The sequence below is a fragment of the Podarcis bocagei genome (genome assembly GCF_964188305.1).
Source record: "Podarcis bocagei genome assembly, chromosome: 7".
NCBI lineage: Eukaryota > Metazoa > Chordata > Lepidosauria > Squamata > Lacertidae > Podarcis > Podarcis bocagei.
The window spans coordinates 66,641,069-66,656,438 of record NC_138132.1 but is presented as its reverse complement, the minus strand read 5'-3'; the positions used below and the strand labels follow the sequence as shown (position 1 = coordinate 66,656,438).

Here is a 15,370-nt window from a genome sequence, read left to right as displayed (position 1 = left end):
GGCAGTGCATGCTCTCTACTACTGAGCTGTAACTCTCTGCCAATTTTTGGACTTTTATCCCACTTCAAGCACCATGGCTATGTATTATTTGGCATGGAGAAACAAAAGTTGAATTAACTTGGAAGGTGGGCAATATGCGTTGTTTTCCATCCCCCTCCTTGCTAGGTATATTTTAGCAGAGAATTGCTTAGTGATATATTGGTGTGCTGTTGTGTGTGCTGCAACTTTCCCTACTCTATTGATATTCACTTCTCTGTTTCAAAGCAGAAACAAAAAAACCTCAGGGCTACTGTCCTATGTGTGTGCCCATGCCTATTTGCATATTGTGTTTAAAAAGAAAACACCCCCAAACCTGGAGTGAGTTTGCCTGTCAAACAGATAACCTGTAATTTGGCTGCCATCTATGAAATGACAAATCTCCTCTTCTGACACCAAACACAAAATTACTGAGAAATGTCTGTGTAATTATTCTTGTTCTCTTTAGGTGACAGCTTGAATGAAGTGGCTGTAAAAGTTGGGGAAATGTGGATGCTGATAGAAAGGAAGGGCATGGTGGAAAACCTTAACATATCCTGCTAAATGAACTTCTTTATAAAATGGGTGAAGGTCTCTGGACCTGTTGGGACTGTGAGATGGAAACAGTTTTATGTGATGTTCATTGGTGTCCACAGGCAATAAATCTCTGCTCTATTGTTGAAGAAAAAATCCTAAGACACCTTTTTGAGAAGCTGAAAAACGTGTGGCCTGTACGATCCGTGTTGCAGGTCAAAGCTTGCTATGCACCCCTTGCCTTATTTTTAAAATTTTATTTCATCAACACTGTCCCATGTGGAGTCCCCCTCCCCCTCCTAGGTCATAAGAAGAGCCCACCAGATCAGGCCAGTGACCCATCTAGTCCAGCATCCTGTTCTCATAGTAGCCAGCCAGATGCCTCTGGGAATCCAATTCTCCTCTCCTGCAGTTTACAGCAATTGGTATTCAGAAGCAGTGCTTCCTCCAATTGTGGAGGCAGCAATGCTTCTGAATACCAATAGCCACCAACACCCATGAATTTGTCTAATCCTCCTTTAAAGCCAACCAGGTTTGAGTCCAACCCAAAGCTAGTCCGATAAAAATAAAATAAAAGGTAAAAGCCTAAAGCAGCAGAATGGAGGAAGATGGAACAAAAGTTAATTTACTCCAAAATTATGGTGAAGCAAATGAGCTTATAATATACCAAACATCAATAAAGCACGAAGCTTGGAAGCTGATCAGAAACCAGTGGAGATCTGATAACATTGAAGTTGGTGTTCCAAAGGGGACAGCCCTACCTGTTGCAGACAGAATTGGCCATTTTGTGCCTGCTGACATTACTAAAGGCAGCCTCACACGGTGTAGCTTTGATGTGATCCAAGTGTGAGTGTCAAGACCTGCTTTTTCTAAGAAAGGACATTGCTGCCGCACAAGTTGAATCTCTGCAAAAGCATGTCATGCCACAACTACTGACCTGATGTATCATGGAGCAGAGCTTGGTTCCAGGAGAACTGCAAGCTGCTCTTGGGTGGGGAGGGGGCACTCTCACCCTGTAGGACCACCTGTGTCCCTATAAATCAGGATCTATTCTTATTTGGTTTAAGTCTCAGTTTGTTAGCCCACATCCACTTCATACCACTGTGATGCTGGTTCCAGACGTCCTCTCTGAGGTCACGTGGAAAGGGGGGAGAGAGACAAAGAGTGGCACTGTACTGTCCCCCCCCCCCGCCCCCCGCCAAACATAGCTAAATGCTGGCACAGTTTCACAACCATGAGTGCAAAGATAAGATCATGGTTTGAGTTTGAGAATACAGTTCGGATTTTTAAAGCTCTCACGTGTTATCCCTGGCTGTGTTTTGAGACAGACATAAGCATGGCCCATGTAGCCCAGCCTCCTGTTCTCTCAGTGGCCAACCAGATGCCTGTAGGAAACCAGCAAGCATCCTTTGGCTTCCAGAAACTGGTGTTCAGAAGCATTATTCTCTCCAGCCGTGGATGCAGAGCATAGCCTGACTTAGTAGCCAGTGTGGCAGTGAGTTCCATAGTTTCGCTATTTGAAGAAGGACTTTCTTTTATCTTCCCCGAATCCTCCAATGTTCAGCTTCATGGGGTGTCCGCGAGACCCGGCCTGCCGACGGTGAGCTGTGCTTAGGACAGATCCCCACATTAAACAAGAGACGCAGATGCCACTTAAACAGCTTTCCTATTTTGCATGATTCCCCCATAACATATAGGATCACTTGTCCCTCTCTTCCGTGCTGCTACATCAGTGCACTGAGCATTTCCACCCTTGCTTCTAGGGAAGCACACAGCATGATGGGGGAAGTGACGGTCCTTGTTTTAGGAAGACAACATGCTCTTCCTCCTGTTGCTGTTGCTTTAACAGCAGTGCAAGGAAGGAAGTCACGGTTCTAGTGAGCGTGCACTTGCCAGGGTATTTTTAGTAACTGTTAGCTTCCCTGTCAGTTGGAGCCACACTGCCTTGCTTCAGGCCGGGGGGTGGGGGGGCGGCTGCATCTCTATGGAATACGCTGAAAGCAAGTAGTAAAAGAAATGGGGTTGCGTCTCTCTCTGACTTCCCAACCTGTACGCTGTTTATTTCACAGGCCATAATGCTAGGCAGCAAAGAACACCGTGTGTGTGTGTGTGTGTGTGTGTGTGTGAGAGAGAGAGAGAGAGAGAGAGAGAGGGAGAGAGAGAGACTTGCAAGCCACTTCCCCATGTCAATCTGATTCTTTTGCCCCATTCTAAAAAGCCTGATATCTGCCCACGTGGACCAAATGTAGTGGCATGCAGGAAGTCTTTCAGAAAACCAGTGTCAGACGTGCAATAGATTGGACCAGGAGATTATTTTAATTGATTACAAGGAGCACAAGGCAGCACATATGGTCCTTCCTTTCCCCCATTTTATCCTTACAACAACCCTGTGAGGTAGGTTAGGCAGAAAGAGGCAGAGTGACTGACCCAAGGCCACCCAGTGAGCTTCATGACCGAGTGGGGTTTTGAACCCCGGTCTCCCAGGTCCTAGTCCAACAAATTTAACCGTTGCAGCAACCATTGGCTCTCAGTGAGAGCGAAACTCTGTCAGCACAAGGGGGCTTTGCTGTCTACAGCTCCCTGTGCCTCCCAGTGGGGCCTGCAATGGGATGGAGAAATGAGGAGGCTTTAGTGGCCCTGTCTCACTCAGTCCTAATCTGACCCTTTTAGCACTATCCCATGCTAGTTTACCCAGCCATCATCTCCTGTGGAGGTGCTCAGGAGCATGGCTGGATGCAGTCCCAGATATACCATATTTTCCCGTGTATAAGACTAGGTTATTTTCCTAAAAAATAATGTCAAAAATTTGGGGGCGTCTTATACATGGATAGTAAAATACACAATTTTTTTCTTAAATTGGAGTCCCCCAGAATAGAGGGCTTCTTATACATGGGGGTGTCTTATAGACAGAAAAATATGGTAGTTGTCTCTTCCTCTGTTGTTTCCAGCTAATGATTAAGAGAGCAGGATGCTTGGAGCATCCCTCTGTTCAAAGTGCACTACCCAGAGTGGCTTGCCCGTCACCTAATTTATTATACTTCCAGGACCGAGAGAACATGGGCAATCTTATTTTTTAATCTCTCTCTTTTAAATATAGGTACGCCAGGAATTTAAAAGGCCTGTAAATCTTCAGTGCAGCTGTGACCTTTGTGTTGTGGTTACATCTTTGATTTTGTGCTGCATTAGATTTTCATAGTGTCCTTTTTTTTTTACAGCTACTTTTAATTTGTCCAAGGAAACTGTCATTATTGTATTGCATATATGTATAAAAAGCACTGTAAGTAAATAATTTCTTCCCCACTCTCTAAGTTTTGGGGATCAAAACGGTAGCACCAACATTTCAAGCAATTCATCTCCCACCCCCCACCCCCTGTTTGGTTTTGAAGATGCTCTCAAGGCAAGCCTTTAAAAATGTAGTATAAGCACTGATAACTGGGAAGCACTGGCCTGCGAGTGCTCCAGTTGGAGAACAGGCTTTACTTTGTCTTCATGGAAGACAATCTTACTCAGCTAGGAGTGTGAGAAGCTACTTCACATCCTCCCCTCCCAAAGGCCTCTATGCTGCTTAAAAATCTTGTCAGAATGGATGTTGACTTGTTTATAAGTCACAGTCCTTCCTCTTTCCCCCTCCCCTCCTTTCTTACCTGCTGTGATGAATGCTCCACTTGCCTGTAACACTTGCTGTGCTTTGCCTTAAATTGCTTTGCCTGGTTTTTTTCCTGTAGAAGAATGGCTTGGCCTCTTCTTTTATGTTCCTTAAACCTTGTGGGGAAGTGGAAATTGAAGCCTGGAGGAAGAATGCAGGCTTCCTTTTGATCAGAGACCGTTCCAAAAGAGAGTCTGGAGGAAAGGAATTCTGTTTCCCCGCAGACCTTAAAATTTCAGCGCATTTTATTGTCCTTCCAAAATCAGCTACATTTTCTCTGAAGATCTTAGGGCCTTGTTAAGCTGCAGTATGTATTGTGCATTTATTTAAAATGCTTGTGTCCTGCCGTTCCAAAAATGGCTGTTGGGCCCAAAAAAGAAAAAGGAATTTGAAAATACAGTAAAAATGCTTAAAACATTACTACTTCAAAGAAGAAACAGCAATAAAAGAGCAGAGGTAAACTCCAGAGTTCACTAAGATCACTAGCAACCAAAGACCTTCCTTAAAATACCATATTTTTTGCACCATAACACTCACTTTTTCCCTCCTAGAAAGTAAGGGGAAATGTCTGTGCGTGTTATGGAGGGAATGCCTACGGGTGGCATGCCTACGGATTTTCCTCCTCTAAAAACTATGTGCGTGTTATGGTTGGGTACGGTTTATAGAGCGAAAAATACAGTAGGTCTTCATCCTGCAGTGGAAGACCCTCCAGGAAGGGTCGAGGCAGATCTCTTCGGGATGGGTATTCTAGATTCTGGCTGTGCCCTACTCCCAAAGGCCTCTCTGGTCAGTCAGGATTTTGGAACTCTTAAGAATTGATATTAAGAGAATGTGTTCCTTTACAGTCTAGCTAGCTGTGGATCTCTGTCCTTAGCTCTCATCCACTTTCTAGAATTCAAATAACAAGCTTGCAGAGAAAGGCTTGATAGCACTCACTGGCTGCTGCTCCTCGACAGGAAATTGCTAAAAACTGGAAACAAGCCTCAAACTTGTCTCTCTGTCTGCTTTGCTCGACCGAGCCTGGAGAGCTTTCTTGGCAGAAAAGCTCACAAATGAAAGAAGTCTGCACAAAGACCTAATTAAACAAGATTTATTCACCAGAATTTGGTTCACATTTGTAGTATCTGCTGTGAAACGCACCAATCTGTATACTCCCATCTGGTTCACAGATAAAAGTTTGGAGGATCTGCTCTTTGACAATACACTAACTAATGGCCTGCCGGGCTGAGTCTGCTATATCATCATGGAATATTTCAGTGTTTATGTCATGGTATGACTCCTGGAACGTCGTTATGTTCTTTGTTCTGTGGCTTTTCCTGTTTTGTTTTAAACAAACACACAAATACTTTTTTGGGGGAAAGATCCAGCTGCTGGAGGGAAGTTGGGGTGTTTCCTCAGTGGTGTTACTGAGTGCTGAAAACTTGAACTAGTCATGTGTAGCTAATTCCTAAGATAAGAATTCAAGGCTTCTGGGAAGACATAACCTCTGCTTTTTGAAGCCCTACCAGGGCTGCGTCCACACAGCAGTTGATTCTATTTCCCCAATTTCCCCCAAACTGCATTGTATTTGAGCCTTCACATGACGTAAAAGCCACTTCTGGAAAACTAATGGAACACAGTGCATGTTTAGCGCTCATTTCCATGTTATTTGATTCCAGGAGAGATCTGTTTGCAACCCCCTTAAGCTGGAAAATTGTGGGAGCAAAGTGACAAAATTTGGGGCAGTATACCGGCTTACAGGGATGTGGGTGGCACTGTGGGTTAAACCACAGAGCCTAGGACTTGCCAATCAGAAGGTCGGTGGTTCGAATCCCCGCAACGGGGTGAGCTCCCATTGCTCGGTCCCTGCTCCTGCCAACCTAGCAGTTTGAAAGCGCGTCAAGTGCAAGTAGATAAATAGGTACCGCTCCGGCGGGAAGGTAAACGGCGTTTCCGTGCGCTGCTCTGGTTCGCCAGAAGTGGCTCAGTCATGCTGGCCACATGACCAGGAAGCTGTACACTGGCTCCCTCAGCCAATAAAGCGAGATGAGCACCGCAACCCCAGAGTTGGCCACGACTGGACCTAATGGTCAGGGGTCCCTTTACCTTTACCTATACCGGCTTACAACTCTTCCTGCTATTTTTATGGGTGTGGGGAACATGGGGGAATAGAAACATGCCTGTGTGGAAAGCAGGGAGAGATTAGTGATTGTTTTTATGCCACCTGTGTCCACTGGTATGAATAAAATGTAGCACAGCATGCCAGTATAGCAGTAAAATAGCCAGAGTTCTGTAACCTGCAGTGTGAACGGAATGTTAAGGGAACTGATGGGCTAGCATTATAAAACTAAGGCAATATTATCCATGCTCATGCCTCTTAAGCCCAGATATGAAGGAAGCCGCACTCTGGCTTCAGAGGCATGCCATATGCTTCTGAGCCTGGTGTGGTTTGGGGGAGGGGGTTTGCATCCTTAAGATTTAGAAACATGCATGTTTTAAAATAACATAAAAAATGATACACTCAACCTGCTGAATTCTGTGGGCTGTGCCAGTTTCTGCACTTCCGTAGAGAAGTTGTATGATTTATTTTCTGCAGCCTGAAAGAATGGCCACCAGGATAGAACAGAGTAATTTTTGCATGCTTCCAAACAGCAGCTTTCCAGTCCTTAAAGAGGAAAAATCTGAAAGCCTTTCTGCAGGTTCTGCTCAAGACTTAGGAGCCAGAGGAGGAATGTGGGGAGCCCAGTGGCTGAGGGTGAAAGAGGGCAATTGGGTTGCTTATTGCCCAGAGTGGCTGGGGCAGCCCAGTCAGATGGGGCAGGCTTCCTCCTCTTGTGGCTGCCTCAGTTAATAACTGGCCATTCTCTTTCCTGCAGGTGTTACTATGAAGCTGATGGATGAGGTAGCTGGGATCGTTGCTGCTCGCCATTGCAAGACCAACATAGTCACTGCATCCGTGGATGCCATCAATTTTCATGAAAAGATTAAAAAAGGTAAATTGGTGGGGGTGGGCATAAGCATTTCATTTTTTCTGTTGCATTTACACTTTCATGGCCCAAGACATTGGCCTTACTCCCAAGTCAGACGGAGGGTCCAAAGACTTGAGGAAGGAGAGGACCAGATGCCTGAACTGCTGTAAGAGACAGCAAATTGGCTGCCCTGCTAGAGATCGCCGCATGGAAGGAGGAACATAAGGAGGTGCCTTATGCTGAGTCAGACCATTGGTGGATCCAGTTCAGTGTTGTATGCACTAACCAGCAATGTATCTCCAGGGGTTTAGGCATGGAGCCCTATCATGAGGTGCTGGGGATGGCATACCGGTTTTTTTGAATGCAAAGCTGATGTTCTACTATGGACAATTCATCCTTCCCAAGTGAAGAGTCCTTGCAGGCAGTGAGGTCTCCCCTGCTCCTTAGAAAACAGTTTCACCTCCCCAGATTCCCTTGTATCCCTGTAGACCACTGTGACCAGCTTGGGGCTTCAGGAGGCATCCCACGCCTGAGGAACTGCATGCTTTCTCCTAGGGGGCAGGACTTCAAACACCCCTTTCTCTGCAAAGCCCATATCAGCCTTGAGTTGGCTCCAGGCAAGCCATACTCCAAGCTCCCTGCTGGTCAGCCAGTTGCATCTGGCCTGAAGGTGCTGTCAGCCCACAGGGAGCTCTCTGTGGTCCTGACGACTTGCTGCCCAGCCTGCACTTTTTGCCTGTGCCCGGCTCAGAGCATCCCTGGTAGAGCACTGCTTCTTCCGCTGGGTTTTTTCCCCAAATACGCTTGCTGTGCAAAGACAAAGGGAAACTTGGTAGAAGGGAGATCTAGTTTCTGCTCTGCAGAATCCTACATGATTTTTATTATTATTTTATGAATTATATTTATTTGTATCCCGCCTTTCTCCCGGACCAGGATGCAAGGCAGCTTACGTGTATTTAGATATAGTACAAAAAGCTAAAAGCATATGAAAGATAATCATTGAAACAACAATTAAACTGCAATAGAATTAAAATAATATGGAATATATATTTGAAAATACAGAGTGTACATTGCATTGCAATGAAAGGAAGGTGATCCCAGCATGGATCTTTGAAAGCTGCCACACCTTGTCTCCTAGCAGGGAGGGAGAAATGCTCGGTTTTCCAGCAAGGGCATGGAGTGTCAGTGGCCTTCCAAGCAGGGCTGCGTTTCCCACCATACTGAACCAATACTGAATGCTCTGTTATGTGTATAGAGAGAACTTAGAAGTCAGTATATATTTCCCCCCATCTCTCTGCTGAGTCAGGCAGAGAGCCATGCAGTCCAGCTTTGGTTCCTAAGAGCAGTGAGCCGCAGGCAGGATGAGAGCATGATAGCTTTTTCCTTCTTCCTAAATACTAGGTGCTACAGACAGTGGCATGCTATCACTGAACCATGCAGGGGTGCAGCAGGCAGCCTCCCTTGTGGGCACATCCAGCTGGGTCACAGGAGCCCTCAGCTGTTTCTTTGGATCCACAGTGTGCCCCAGCAAACCGTGTGGGTAGTGCTGAGACTCTTTGAGGAAAACACATGAAAACATTAGTAGGGTGTGGGAAGGAGCTCCCCCTCTTGACTCAGTGACATTTACCTTTGAGTTGAGAAGCAAGCCCTTCCCTTCTGACTGTCAGTTGCCGCGTTGACTTTTGAGCATGTTCTGTTTCTGAAAGCTTGACTGGATTAAATTAGCTCTCAAAATCTTTATGGGATAGAATGTGGGTCAGAGGTGTTTACCCCTGCGTGGAGAGAAACAGCCTCCTGAATGGCTGACTTTTCCAGCTCAGTGTTGGGTCTCTGACTGCAGTGGAAAAATCCCATGAATTTCAGCAGGAGTTCATAGAGTTCCAATTCGGCGTTGTTCTCTTTGAGCCGCCAGCTTTTTCCTGGCAACATTGAAGCTAATCTGAGATCTGTAATGAACACCCCTGACCTACCGCAATAAACCTTTTTTAAAAAACAACAATACACACATATGCACATAACCTTCTCTCCATTAAAGCTGGGAGAGAATTTACTTTGCTCCAAATTTTAAAGCTGGCATATCTTAATTCACACCTCCCAAACCTAATACACAGATCGGATTGTAATGATCCTTTAGAGTTTGCTAGACGGTTCTCTCCTCAAAAAAACATACCAAAATGCATTTGAAAAAGGTGTGTGTTGGGATAAAATACCTTTCGAAGCTTGAAATAAAATACTTCATCACAATACCTATCTAAATACATATTTAATTTGTGTGTGTGTGGATTTCTGGGTTTTTTTTTAGAAAATTGCAGATTAATGTGGAAACAGGGCAGGACAAAATTAGGATTAAACAATGAGAAATTGACAATTGGCATAGTGATCTGTTCATTCCTGCTTTCTGAAATAGGAAATGACGCAGCCTGATTTGCCGGTTCGTGGGGTGCCTTGTTGTCGGCAGGGCTTTTCAGCCTTGCAGGTATTAATCTAGTGCTAGGAAGCCAAACCCTTCCTAAATGGAGATGAGCTTCTTGCCTAGCCAGGCTGCGTGCTCTTCCTTCTCAGGGGTGAACTTGGAAAAAGCAAGCTGCCTTTTGCTCCCACCCACACAAGCCGGGGCACACAGTAAGGAATAATTGCCGCTTGTCTGTCCCTTTCCCAAGGCAAATTCATACCAGAAGTGACAGCTCACCAGCTGCAAGTCACTGGGGTGGACGCCTTTCACAGCTGACTTTAAAATTACATGAACCCTGGGACTTGCCTCTTTCTCTGTCAATGTTTTTTTTTTAAAAAAAAAACCCGAAATTTATTATCCAAACTGGGCATTTGGGCATGGAAGCAACCAGCTGGGCAGGGAGGGAGTGCGATTTCCCTCCCATCTTCATGTTTTACATCTGTGTTATTTACCTACCACACAATGCAGTTGAGAATGGAGGCGTGCAGGATATTTTCCTTTCTTGACATTTTTATCTGCTTTCTTTCTATGCTGGATCACCAAAGGTAGTGCTTAATCCTCTAGAGATTTTGTTTGTTTGTTTATGTTTATGCTACTATGCTGGAATCAGATAGGCCCCTGTTCAAAAGCAAAACAAAAACCAGGAAAAGTATTTGGGTTTTTTTGTTGGAGGGGGGCATGTTTGTGTGACAAGGTATTAAGGTTTGCTGTTTACAGTAAAGTTGTCAAGTTATGCAGGGTTTGGAAGTCAATGTTAATTTCAATGTTGATACATTGCTGATTAATTTGTCCCCTTCTTCGTATGGTTGCTGGAGATATGAATTGCAAAAAGCAATACATGGGGGCTAAATCCTCAATTAAACCTTAGCTGCTGCTTCAAGGAACTGTTTTGTTCAGATGAGAGTTTCACTACTTTGAAAACATTTAGATCCTCTCTTCCCCCTCGCTGACACCTTGGTCCGGCAGCGTTGCATTCCCCCACTCACATTAATTGGGGTCTAACTGGCCACAGTAACCTTCAAAATAGCAAGTTATTTGTTCTAATTTTTGCACTCAGGGAAAAACTGCTGAGCGTTCTAGAATGCGGAAGCAGGAGGTGAGCAACAGTGCTGATCCTGCCTCAGTTGCTAGCACAAAGCCATCCATAACACACCAAAAACATTGGTTGCAGAGCAGCCTGGTACGTTTATGTGTTAACAAATAAATCTGCTGCCACCGCTGCAAAATTGTTGGGGGTCTTGTGAGGGGGCGGTACAAACCATTTGGGTAGGCCATGGGTTAGCCACCACTTCCCTACACAACTTGTGTCTTCAGTTTCTGTCCACCTGCCCATCCATCTGCTTTTAGGCCCCACGAATAGCACCAGAGGTCTCCCTTCTTTAGGCACCCCTGCCAGGTGAGGTGGGTGGCAACTGAAGAGGCTGCTTTGTCCCCCGTGGGGAGCCCTTCGTGCAGAACTCTCTTCTGCAGAAAGACTTGATGGGGGCATTAATTTTTTTAGGTACGAAGACTTCTCTCTCTCCCCCCCCCCATGACTTTTAATTGTTGTTTATCTCTGCTGGCTGTTTCGAATGTGTTAATGCAGAGATGTGTGATCTCAGGCCCAAAAGAGGCCCCCAGAACTCTCTTATCAGCCCCTCGGAACTCTCCGCAGGCCACACCCCTTGTTGGTCCTGCTCTGCACCCTCCTGACATTCTTTTGCCTGGCTGGAGCATGTCCCTGAACTGTGCTAATGGCTCCTGCTGCCGTGGATGGAGAGGGGTGTGTTCATGTGTATAGAGACTTCCATGTGACTGGAATGTAGCCTATTGGAGGAAGGTTAAAAGCCACATTATTTCATCTGGCTGTGACCACCAGGGTATTGGATACCTTTGTTCACAGAAAATTCCATGAGAAACACATACACCCAGTGCAACAAACTCTGGCATGACACATTCTGTGACTGAGCCTCCAGCTGTGTGTAATTCCTTTTGGAGCAGAAGAAGACAATAACATTGCAAGACGGCTTTCACACCTTCGGGTGTCTTTGCTCCTGCCTTTACCTGTCTCTGGGGTATTTGCTATAGGAAAAAAAAGGAAATCATGAACCTGTTAAAATTTTGCCCAAATAGATCTTATGAAGAAGTATTAGACATGCACTGGAGATGAGCTGCCCTTGTGGAGAAATACCAGCAGTTCCCAAATGTTATAAGCGTCTTACAGCTAGGGGGGTGCTGTCAAGCTTGGCGTTAACCAAGTAACGTCTAATGTGTTTGCAGAGAATGCTATCTGAGTGTGCCATCTTGTTACAGAGCTGAGAAAGGTTCAGATAAGGGCAACAATTGTCGAGGGATTGTAGCACCTCCTCTATGAGGAAGCGGTTAAGCATTTGATTCTTTTAGTTTGTGGGAGAAGGTTGACATGATGGAGGTGCATAAAATTATGCAGTGTGTGCAGAGAAGTTCTCTCGTAATAAGAATTCAGGATCATATTGTGAAATAAGAACATAAGAAGCGTGTGCTGGATCAAGCCAGTGGCCAATCTAGCCTAGCATCCTGTTCTTACAATGGCCAACTAGTTGCCCCCAAAGGAAACCTGCAAGCAGGATCTGACCACAAGAGCACTCTCCCGCCGTGTGGCTTTCACTGTAGAAGTGAACATAGCCATCATGTTTAGTAGCCATTGATATCCTCCATGAATTTGTCCAACCCTCTTTTAATGGAGATTTGGACTGTAGATTCAGGACAGACAAAAACAAACAAACTGCCCATTCACACAGTGCAGAAATTTGTACTTCACTGCCATGGGGTGTGCTCATGGGCATCTTTAAAGAAGGATTAGACAAATTAATGGAGGAGGATGTATTATCTGTTATTATTTGCTCCCTGATACTGAATGGTGCCTCCATGTTTTAGATACAGGGTGCTTCTGAATGGCAGTTCCTGCAGGTCATCAGTGAAACGAAGGGATGGTGGCCTCAGTGTTGCCTAGTGGACTTCAGTGATTTCACACCTGGCTCCTTTCTTGAACCCAGACATGCATCTGTCTGGTACTGGTGCTGCGACCGATCTTAGACCAGGCTGCAACCCAGCTGTGGGTCCCAAGCCCACAAGTTGCTGTGGGACAGCCTGGGGCTCACCAGATGTTTTGAGATACCACTCCCATCAGCCTTAGCCAGCATAGCTGTATGATGCTGGGGGTGACAGGGGCATGAACCTCCTGACTGAGGCTAATGGGAGTTGTGGTTCCAAACATCTAGCGGGCTCCAGGCTGACTTGGGCCACCCCTCTCAGCAGCTGGAATTCTGTATCTGAGGGGGAGGGGTGTCTGGCACTAGCTATGTTTTTCCTTTTCCAACCAGATGTGTGTCTGGGGAGGGGGAGGGGACACACACACACACACACACACACACACACACACACACACACACACTGTTCTGGGGATCAGTCTTGTTTGCTTTCCATGCTAAGGGATCCATTTCCTTTCCTTCACATCACAAAGGAGGCTTGAAATTACAGATAATAGCATCTCTTAACAGATGGAACCTGCTGTTTCTCTTTTAAATGTCAAAACTGATTAGGTGCTCTTATTCAATCGCAGAGATGTGGAAAAACCATCTGACTTTACTGTTTCTCATCCATCCCCACCCCCCAGTGTGTGTTTTAATGATAGTCATGTGTTCTGGATTGGCTCTTTCCCTCTCTTCTCTCCCCCCTCCCCCCACTCTAATGCTTAAAGTTGCAGAGTAGGCTGTTCCGTGCATGAATAAAACAGCAGATTCAGGCTGTTAACCTAAAAAAGGGAGGGAGTGCATGGGAGCACAAATCTACAACCCAAGTTTCAGTAATTCAAAAACACGCCTGACATTTGCAGCCCGTCAGGCAAATGCACAGAGGGTGGTGAGGCGTGGCAGAAGAACAGGTGCTGAAATGAGCAGGCCAGAGTATTCCAAGATGTAGGCAGGGTCTTTGTGTTTCTTGACTTTTGTGGTGGAAGGAAGTGGGCACCAACCTACAAATTTGACTTAATAATATGATTTAATAAAATGCCTCCAGCCAGGATTGGTGTGATGCGCTCAAGGCTGAAATGTGCACCCAGCCATTTGGCGCACACATGCCTTGGGCTGCATTGAGCTTAGGTGTACTCAGAGTAAACCACTTGAAATTAATGGGCTGAGCAGGTCCAGCACTGAATACAGCACGTCATGAACCTATTCTGAAAGGTTTTGCCACTGCATGCCTTTTTCCTCCAACGCTGTTCATTTTACAAAACACCCTCTTGTTGTCTCTTCCTGGGGTGGTAAAGAGCGACTGCTTGAGAGAAGTTCCTGTGCCCGAATGGATCCCCCTGTCAGCTACAGTCTCTCAGCGGGTTATATAACGTGGGTGTCTCTGGAGGAGCATGTTAGGTTGATTCCTGGGGTAACATGTCAGTGCTGTTGCAATGAGTCTTAAAATCAGGAATGGTGTGAAAACAGGAAGAGCCTGTGGGTTCAGGCCAAAGGGGGCTCATGTAGTCTAGCATCCTGTTCTCTCAGTGGCCAACCAGATGCCTGCCACAGGCATGACTTGAGCACAACAGCCCTCTCCCCTCCTGGGCTTTCCAGCAATGTATTCAGAAGCATTGCTGTTTCCAACTGTGGAGGGAGAGCATAGCCATCATGCTTAGTGACCATTGATAGCCTTATCCTCCACGAATGTGTCTAGTCCTCTTTTCAAATCATCCAAATAGGTGGCCATAGCTGCCTCCTGTGGGAGTGAGTTCCACTATGATTTGTATTCAGGTAGGTAGCCATGTTGGTCTGATGCAGTTGAAATATATATAAAAATATAAAAAAATTGTCCAGTAGCACCTTAAAGGTAAAGGGACCCCTGACCATTAGGTCCAGTTGTGACCGACTCTGGGGTTGCGGCGCTCATCTCGCTTTACTGGCCGAGGGAGCCGGCGTAAAGCTTCTGGGTCATGTAGCCAGCAGGACTAAGCCGCTTCTGGTGAACCAGAGCAGCGCACGGAAACGCCGTTTACCTTCCCGCCGGAGCGGTACCTATTTATCTACTTGCACTTTTTGGTGTGCTTTCAAACTGCTAGGTGGGCAGGAGCAGGGACCGAGCAACGGGAGCTCACCCCGTTGCGGGGATTCAAACCACTGACCTTCTGATCGGCAAGTCCTTGGCTCTGTGGTTTAACCAACTAAGATTGTTCTTGGTATAAGCTTTTGTGTGCAACTGAAGAAGTGTGTATGCACACGAAAGCTTATACCAAGAACAAACTTAGTTGGTCTCTAAGGTGCTACTGGACAATGTTTTTATTTTATGATTTGTATGGCGAAGTCGTTTCTTTTATCTGTCCTGAATCTTCAAATATTCAGCTTTGCTAGTGGTGGTCCATTCATGTTGTGAGATAAGGAGAAAAACTTCTTTCTATCCCCTTTCTCTATGCCATGCATACTTTTATAAGCTCTCCCCACTCCTTCCGTAATGCCAGAACCCAGGGTCATCCAGGGAAATTGTCTGGCAGCAGAAGCAGACCTTCACACAAATCATAATTTAATTTGCAGAATTCACTGGCAGAAGGTGTCACGACTGTCCGTAGCATAAGCAGCTCATGAAGTCACGCACACAAAGTTCAGGGTGCTAATTCTGGTGTATAAAGTCCTATACAGCTTGGGACCCAGGATACCTGAAAGATTGTCTCACCTCTTATATACCGAGTCGATCACTGTGCTCTGCATATGGGGGCCTCCTGCAGATGCCATCTTATCAGAAGCTCTGTTCTGCCTAGTGCGGGATTCTAGC

The 15,370-nt window shown here is 45.8% G+C and overlaps 1 protein-coding gene across 3 annotated transcripts in view; it reads left to right on the top strand.

Annotated features, from left to right (window-relative positions):
- ACOT7 (acyl-CoA thioesterase 7) overlaps positions 1-15,370 on the top strand; it is a 69,006-nt gene that overhangs the window by 39,214 nt on the left and 14,422 nt on the right. For all 3 annotated transcript variants that reach the window (XM_081201647.1, XM_081201648.1, XM_081201649.1), the window contains one exon: positions 7,051-7,167. In XM_081201647.1, the coding sequence (XP_081057773.1) occupies positions 7,051-7,167 (117 nt within the window). The remainder of the gene's footprint in view (positions 1-7,050; positions 7,168-15,370) is intronic.